Consider the following 8,602-nt stretch of genomic DNA (forward strand, 5'->3'; position numbering starts at 1 on the left):
TATTTTAAACATACAATATTCATCAAATTTCTTTTCTAAGATGATGGACTTAAACGTGTGTAGCAGATGTTCTTAAAGTCATAGCACGTTTAATACAAATAGCAAAATTTATGAGAATTTTTCTTTTATCATTTTTTAATAGTTCTATAAATTAAAACATGCTTGGTTTAACATGATAAATAATGTCATTCAACCACAGTATATACAATAACATTGATTACTCTCGATTCTTTGGGTACTGTGTCGACCTGTTTGAATGTTTACAGAATGTAAAGACAACCCTAATTGTGTTAAATAATTACAAGGCAAAATATCTAAATACTTTTCATACTCAAAAATCACTTTTATTATGATTATGTACTACTAAAAGAGGACTGTTTTCCATATTTAAATGCTACCATTTAGGCTTACAAACGGAATCTTTCACTTTCATCTCACCGACTGTTAAAATGGGACCATATAAAATAAAAAAAATGCCGCAGAGTAAAAATGTAACTTTTTACTTTTACCGTCAAAACTGAGTTAACTCCCTTTTGTGTAATTTTGCCATTTGTACTAATGTTGTGTGAGTCAACAGAATTTTCAAAGCAACACGTCAATTCCAGGTAACCAGTATATATTGGCTTTAATTTGGTTTAATTATTTAATCTTTCTTTTTTCAATGAGACAGGCCGTTAGAATTTCAAAGCTGTGAACTAGAGTTAAAAAATAGATATTCGTTTTGTTGTCGAATAATGAACATAGCCTATGTCTAAATCAAGGCCGTCGTCGATGGTCCGGCCGGTCCGGCCGAGGCCGGACCAATATTTTGGCCAAAAATGAGTAAAAAAAAAACAACAAAAAAAAAACACACATCGCTGATAATCAATTTGACACTTGACTGGCCTCTTATGCAATGCGCGTTAATATACAAACATGACGTGAAGAAACAACTGGACACTGTTAATTGACCAGGTATATGTAGGGGTCCTACTAAGTAAAGTGTGAAGTTATCTTAATTGGCATTAATTAACATCGACGTGGCTTCGGACAGTTCACAGTATATATATATCATATGTTTATTTAAAATATAACATGGGGGCCTCCGTGGCCGAGTGGTTAAGGTCGCTGACTTGAGATCACAGGTCTCTCACCGCTGTAGGTTCGATCCTCACTCGGGTCGAAATCTTTCATGTGAGGAAGCCATCCAGCTGGCTTACGGAAGGTCGGTGGTTCTAACCAGGTGCCCGCTCGTGCCTGAAATAATGCCCGGAAGGGCACCTGGGGTCTTCCTCCACCAATAAAGCTGGAAAAAAATCGACGAAAAAATCTCGGCGGGACGCTCTAGGATGGCCCGACTTGAGTGTACGGTCGCCCATATGGGCTTTCCGGCAGCGACCTTAAATAAACGCATTAAAAAAAAAAAAAAAATATAACATCACAATCCTTAAAAATTTACTTCTGTTCACATACAAGTATCTAAATATGAATAGCTTAAGATAGCAAACTATCATGATGTGTGACACAATTCCATCGGAACCAAATCAACCAATATCATTTTCGTTTCCAAAACGTACATTATTTCATCAATGTTACATATATTATGATATAACAAAAAAAAAAACAGTGCATGAGATTTGCAATATGCATTATGAATATCTTAAAATAGTATGTCTGAATTCTCCGAGAACTTGATAACATTTTATTGATTGTATACGGCAACCGTGTTCTGGCCTATAAGTACTTTGAAGCAATCGATCTTGCCATGGCCAGTGTTAAATAGAGATTTGACCAACCGGGATATCCCGTACTTCAGAACGTGGAGGATTTACGTATTAAGGTCACACAACCTTTGACGACCGAGTACACTAGAGAACTTGGTTTTGTTTGAAATGCCTATGGTAACGACATTAACCGAGATATCTTAGAGGTGCAGCTTTAGCTGCTACGTTCACATTTTGACAAATCAGAAAATAGTACTGTTACTCTACCTGACGTTTTGAAATTTGTGTCAGTTCAGTCAGTGCTAGAACGAGCACTGTTCTTTGAGGTCCTTGTGTTGTTTAAGATTTTGTTAGAAATGCCTGCTACTAATGCTACAAGTGAAAGGACATTCTTGGCGCTCAGAAGAAGAAAGACATACCTGAGATCGACAATGTCATGTCTCAAGTACGTTTGAACAATCTTAATGGCAGGCTTCGCGAAACTGCTGAAAAATTTGCCTGACATTCGGTCAGACAAACTTTCAATTCTTGTCTGACCGAAAGAACTTTTGTCTGACCGAATTTTTTTTCCCAAATATATGTATATGGTATACTGTGCTCCTCTTAGTTCACGATACTTAACACTTTAAAACAGTAAAGAAGACAAACAATAATCTTACACGACAAAAACTTTCATAAACTGTATCATTTAGTCATTTTTCTGCTATATGACACAAGGAAACAACAATATATTCAATCAAAGTAAGTTTTAATTTGTCAGATGTAGACCGTGTGTCGGCCATTTTGAAAACAGTATGTCATCATTTAACTCGCGGTAATGGCAATACCTTTGTGTTTTTTTTAAAGACAAAACAACTTTTAAAGATTTGCAACACAATTTTATTCCCTTAAATAAAACATTAGTTTATCCAGATTGATGGACTCTGTCTGGAAATCAAAACATTCATGATCAAAGCGGCCATTTGTCCATTTACCCACAAATTTTCTCGGCGGGCGCCTGGACTCGTATTCCTTTTGTTTCGCTTTTTTTTCTTCATTGGATAGTTTACGATTTTTGCCGGGCGTAGCGCCAGCGTAATAATGTAGTAACACCGACATTTTGGTTATTGACAGTCGTATGTATCTAGAATTTGATTGGACACTTATAATGAAACGGCGAATCAAAACTCGTTTTACATTTTTTTTATTAAAGGGAGAAAACTCGGTCTTGGTCAGTCTTGGATATATCCCGGTATTCGTACCGGACATAAGGTCCGGAACTCCGAAAAAAATATCGGACCGGCCTGATTTTTGCCGGACATGTCCGACGGTCCGGCAACTTTCGCGAAGCCTGTAATGGTGTTACATATTCATAAGTACAGGCCAGATTCATTTAACTAACGTGTTTTTGCCGATGAGTTCATTGCCACCAGAGAACGACGGCGATGTGTTTTTGGAAAATTTACATAAAATGAGACTCTGTGTTGTGTAAAAAATACAAGTTACTGCTAAACAAAAAGTGGTTATTAGTGACTCGTAATGTACTATTCTTCCATCATGTCATGGATTGTTATTTAAGCCTATACCATTGTGTGATTTATGTTAAACAATAACCCACGTACTGTAATATCTCTTGTATTTGTTTATTTATAATTATCAGATAAAAATGCATTTAAAGAATTATAACATCAGTTATTGTTTATTTTTCATTTGCCAAATATCAATTACATGTATTCATCTTTAATGTACACCTGTCCGTCCGTTATGCGAACCTTAAATTTCACCCTTAAAACTTACGGCGCACTTAAAAATGTAAAAAATCGTTGACATATATTACTATAACATGTACTAGTGGCAGGCTGTAAACTGTGCCAAATATACGGGAAAACGCCCCTGAGAGCATCCTAGAATAAAAATTTTTCCGGGGGAGCATGCCCCCGTACCCCCCTACATTCTGGCTCAAACCAACCAAATTGGCCGCACCAATCACAAAATCGTGACGACGGGCCTGTAAATCCCAAATAAATCTGAAACACTAAATAAAGAGTGGCACCAGGATCTTCCAGATATTTCAAAGACCGTGGCACTAATGATTTGAAGAAATGTGAACAAGAAAATCGTCACATTGCCTCACGTCTTGGCAACCATTGGAAATCCTACTTATAATGGGGGCACCTACATGTATATGTAGGCCTACATATAGCCTGGGACATAATCTTATGTCCCAGATATAGCTCATCCAGAGGTTGAACCCTTTACCTGATATATACGCGAAACAACGCACTTTCAACCCCCCCCCCCCCCCCTACTTTAGTCTTAAATTGTGAAAAAAATGTCGTGTTTGGGCCCCAAACATGTTTTCGTTTGAGAAATGTTGATAAAAAAAGTGAGCACTTTTTTGGCGCTGCCCCCCCCCCCCCATCCAAAAGGGGGTTGCCAGAAAGGGGATGTTTCCCCTTCTGTTTGGGGGGTTTGAAGGGGGGCGGCAGTCCCCCTCAACGCCTAGAAAATTTTGGACATGCGAGAGGCCAAAAATGACCCAAGGCCGATCATAAGGTAACGTGTAACCAACGCTGAAAAGCCTTTGACTCAATCTGAATCCATTGAGACGTTGCAGCACTTTGAAATCAATTTTGTTGGAAAAAATGAATGCAAAATAGTGATTTTTGACAATTTTGAGATGTCCCTTCATTGCCATGGTAACATGAAATTTAAGACTGAGCATGTTGTTACAAAGGCCATGGTCCAGTCAACATTTGATTAGTATTGAAGAAGTTTTTATAGTTTTATAGCAATTTTTCACAAAATGCTCATGCAGTAATGGGTTAAACTGTTAAAGTCAGACAGTATTAAAAAAAATAAAAACCTCCACAGGCAAAAAATTAAGGCTCAAACATGAATAAGACCCTAGGCCAGAGTTGGCTTGGATTTCCCAGATTTGCAAACTTAGTATTGGATTCAGATATTAAACTTAATAGAGACAGACATTGCTTCCAACTGCTTCATCATTCCACAACACAGATATCAAGGTTAACTATTTCCCATTATCTATTGGGAATCCCTGTATTTCCAAGGAATTCCCTGTATTCCCCACTGTCTAAGGAAGTAACTCCAATTCCCACTTTAATGCCAACTCTGCCCTGGACAATTTTCAAGAAAACTAGAACAAGCAGTATGACAAACAGGGATAAATACATGTAGGAAAGATATTTTTGTGTTTTCAGATCCATCATTTATGCCTTGAAGTAATAATAAAATATTAATAAGATCAGAATAGAAGGGAAACAACAATACTCAAAAGTATGGCAGAAAAGAAAGATAATGAAGTAAAGATTGGGACTGAAGGTTAGTTGTTATTGTTTTTTTACTATTTTCAGAGACATAGATAACAGAGATCTATAGGCAACTTCCTAGCCAGTTAAAATATCATGCGTGCTTGCTAAACTTAAAAGTTGTAGCAAGTAAAACTTATCAACCAGATGTCAAAATCAGTAAAATAATACATTTTCTGAAAGCTATATGCATTTGTCTATGGCTGCAGTTAAAAATATTTACAGTTCCCATTTAAATAAATGATACATCAATTTATAAAGAGAACTACTTATTATTTTTTGTTACAAAACTATTCATATGACAAAAAACTGGCTCAGTGGGTATGTTCTGCTATGTTTTTCTAAGTGAAGGGCATGGAAAGTTACAAATATTTTAACATGCAGCAATAGATAAAAGATTTACCTTTCAAATGGTATATAATATTAAAAACATTAAGTTTTATTTGCTACAAAATTCCTATTTTTTTCACTTTTTGATAAGCATGAGTGCTATTTCAATGGAGTATATAGGAATTGCTTATCTCTGTTATCTATGTCTCTGCTATTTTTGAAAAATAAAGGTCCGACATAAAGCTTTTTTTAACAACTGTACTTTGAGTGCTTATAAGTGTCTACATATTTTTGTCACAAATTTTCAGACTTTAGAACATGCAAAGTCTAGTTGATAGCTGAAGACATCTGCATTTATAAAATGGAACTTTTTGATGATTTCCCCATACACAATTTAAAACACATGCAAGGGTGTTAAATGCTAGTATTTCTTTTTATATAAATGATGGTGTCTCATTTATTTTGGGACTCCAATTAAGAAATATTTAGTGACCTATATTCATCTTAAGCCAATACTGGCAGATATTTTACTCTATATGTCCCTTATTTGAGAGCTATCATCAATACTAGAAATCATATTGTACATACATGTTAGTTTCTGTCGATCAATAATTAATATAAATTTGAAGAAAAAAAGATGATTTTGGCTATTAGTTAGGTGCCTAGAAATACTGCCTGAAACATAAACAAATGCAGGTGTCCCTGTTTAAAACATGCTGGTGTTACGCAGTGATGAAAAAAGAAATTAGAAAAAATGATGTAGTGGGCATTTATAAACGCGACACATCTGAATTGTATGAATAGTACATGACTATTTTACTGAAATCATGTAAACAGGTATGAAAGTGATTTACAGAGGAATAATTAAATGTAATTATTGATATATTCAATATTGCTGTGGCATCGATATTTGTCCTTGGATATATATTACTTTGCTTTGAATCAATGACAGCACTGCTGTTTTTGCTAGAAAATAATTCAACAGGCCATAGTGTTTGGAGGGGGATGCTTGTATTTGATATGTCAAATGAATTATTATTTTATTACATATCTGAAAATTAAAATATTTTTCATGCAACATTTATAGTTTTAAAGAGTTTGTCTTCTGACACCTGGAGATTTGAAACTCTTCATTATTTGTGTTATGCATATTTTTCCATGTTATATTTTAATAGACATTGGTTTAACTTGTGTAAATTTTTATTTCAGAAGGTGATTCGAAAATTGAGATACAGGAATGCAGCGGTGATGGAGCAAAGTCAAATCTTCCAAAAGCTGGTATGTTTTAATGAACACAAACTACTATTATTGCCACTCTTCTAACTAGCTGTTACATGTTTTTTGTAATTGTAGATGTAAACAAACAAAAACAATTGATAATGTATATTCTAAATTGTGTTGGCAAGATGATTAAGATTACAACAACAGAATTATATATCTTATGTAATAAACTTTGTTGGTAAGTAGTGCTTTCAAATTGACTTTAATTTACAGTTTACGTGGATATACCTACAAAGTACTATCATTTATTTGCTTTACAAAGTCATCATAAGTCCCTGTTTAATGATATACAGCAAATGTTTTGACCAAAAAAGAATGCAATTGTTTTTGTTTACTTGAAGATAAATTTATTTGTTTGTTTAGTTTTGTGGCTCATTAACACAGTATAGTTCAGAAACAGGAAAGATGATTTTGGCTAACCTCGGGTGTTACAAACTTCAAAGCAAAACCAGGTCAAAACCATCTCGCCTGCCAGAGCAAAAAAGATGCATAGATTCATTCGAACTCATTTCGTTGCTTCTTACCATCACATAGGGATAAACAGTGGCTGCAGTTTTTATGCCACAACCATAAAAGGCAACACCTCAGCCACAAGGGGCATAAGTTAATTTTGATAGAAGAATATTTTAATTATATTAAAGGGACTTTTAACAGGCCATAACGCCCAATTTTAAAGATTTCAAGCTTAAGCCGCTCGATTAAAAAAATCAATAAACATTCACCATGAAAAATATATATCTTTTCAAAACTTTTTTTCTTGCACTAATTCAGGCAACTTAGATGATTTGTTGTCCACATTAAAGAACCAGATTTCAAACTCTGATTGGTTGGAGAAAAACACAGCAGATAAATGGGTACAGGAGAATCCCGATTTAGCAAAAGAATACATAGATGCTACCAAGAAGTCATGACGTTCTTTAAAGGTAAGCGGTGGTATAAGTTTAATTGAAAATCAAAGTACATCATATATTTAAAAGGTCTTATGTTTGCCTATATGTAATGGATATTAGATCATATACAAAGGGTATATCATTGCTTAACTGCTTATAAAAGAAACAAGGTTATAATATATCATTCCTTCGAGGTTTAAACTTAGTACTGCATTCACTAAAGGTTGAAACTTAGTGCTCCATTCTCTTAAGGTTAAAACTCAATTTCATCAAGGTTGAAACATAGCTACATTCCTTCAAGGCTGAAACAAAGTACACCATTATATTAAAGCTGAAACATAGAACATTGTACTCAAGGTTGAAAAGTATTCCAGCATTGTCTCAAGGTTGAAAAAAAGTATTCCATTCCGTCAAAACTGGAAAAAAAGCTGCTCCATTCCATCAAAACTGAAACAAGTTACTCCATACTTTTAAGGCTGACATTATTTCTTAGTATTCCATTATACCCAGACTGAAACTTCATAAAATAATTCAGTATCCGTTTTGATGACTTCTTTCTTATTTTTACATTTCAGTGTGACATAAACAAGTTACAGATCTGTGGACAGCAGGATACATCTCCTAAATGACTATTAAACAATTTTTCTCTTTTCATTCCTTTTATTCTTTAATTTCTGTGATAATTATTAGCTTTGTGAACAAACTATAATGAATAAATGAAAATGTTTGATTAACTGAATGGTAGCTTGTTGATTTAGTATATTTAGATAACTGTCAAAATTTGATTTTTTTAGCAAAGAGAAACTTGATTTTTAAACATTTGCTGTTTATGATGTTTGTATATTTCATTAAATAATTAAATGAGAAATAAAATACTCGCTGGATATGTTGTTATATTTTATTTTTAGACAAAGTTAAATTTTATAAGTCTAAAAATATTTCCAACCATTTTGAGTTTGATGTATAAAGTATAATTATGGAGAGCTGTCCTACTCACCCAGAAATGTCAAGATATATGGTTCAAGTGTTTTTTCCACCTCAGCATTTGCATATAGCAATTCACCTGTGTGTGTGTACATGTGAGTGT

The 8,602-nt window shown here is 34.2% G+C and overlaps 1 protein-coding gene across 1 annotated transcript; it reads left to right on the forward strand.

Annotated features, from left to right (window-relative positions):
• The first annotated feature begins 497 nt into the window (after positions 1–497).
• LOC132747955 (1-aminocyclopropane-1-carboxylate synthase-like protein 1) lies at positions 498–8,397 on the forward strand. The gene is made up of 5 exons (XM_060737491.1): positions 498–605; positions 4,907–5,027; positions 6,554–6,622; positions 7,397–7,548; positions 8,091–8,397. The coding sequence occupies exons 2-4, from the start codon at positions 4,985–4,987 to the stop codon at positions 7,534–7,536; spliced, it is 252 nt and encodes an 83-aa protein (XP_060593474.1). The 5' UTR covers positions 498–605; positions 4,907–4,984; the 3' UTR covers positions 7,537–7,548; positions 8,091–8,397.
• The last annotated feature ends 205 nt before the right edge of the window (positions 8,398–8,602 follow it).

Source organism: Ruditapes philippinarum, unplaced genomic scaffold (assembly GCF_026571515.1).
Source record: "Ruditapes philippinarum isolate M1 unplaced genomic scaffold, ASM2657151v2 ctg6790_1_1_1_1, whole genome shotgun sequence".
NCBI lineage: Eukaryota > Metazoa > Mollusca > Bivalvia > Venerida > Veneridae > Ruditapes > Ruditapes philippinarum.

What these genes read in the sequence shown, in the direction of transcription:
- LOC132747955 (XM_060737491.1), top strand. Translation starts at nt 4,985, where the DNA reads ATGGCAGAAAAGAAAGATAATGAAGTAAAGATTGGGACTGAAG. An exon ending in AGTAAAGATTGGGACTGAAG is followed by an intron (nt 5,028 to 6,553) that starts GTTAGTTGTTAT and finishes TTTTTATTTCAG; the next exon opens with AAGGTGATTCGAAAATTGAG. An exon ending in GTCAAATCTTCCAAAAGCTG is followed by an intron (nt 6,623 to 7,396) that starts GTATGTTTTAAT and finishes GCACTAATTCAG; the next exon opens with GCAACTTAGATGATTTGTTG.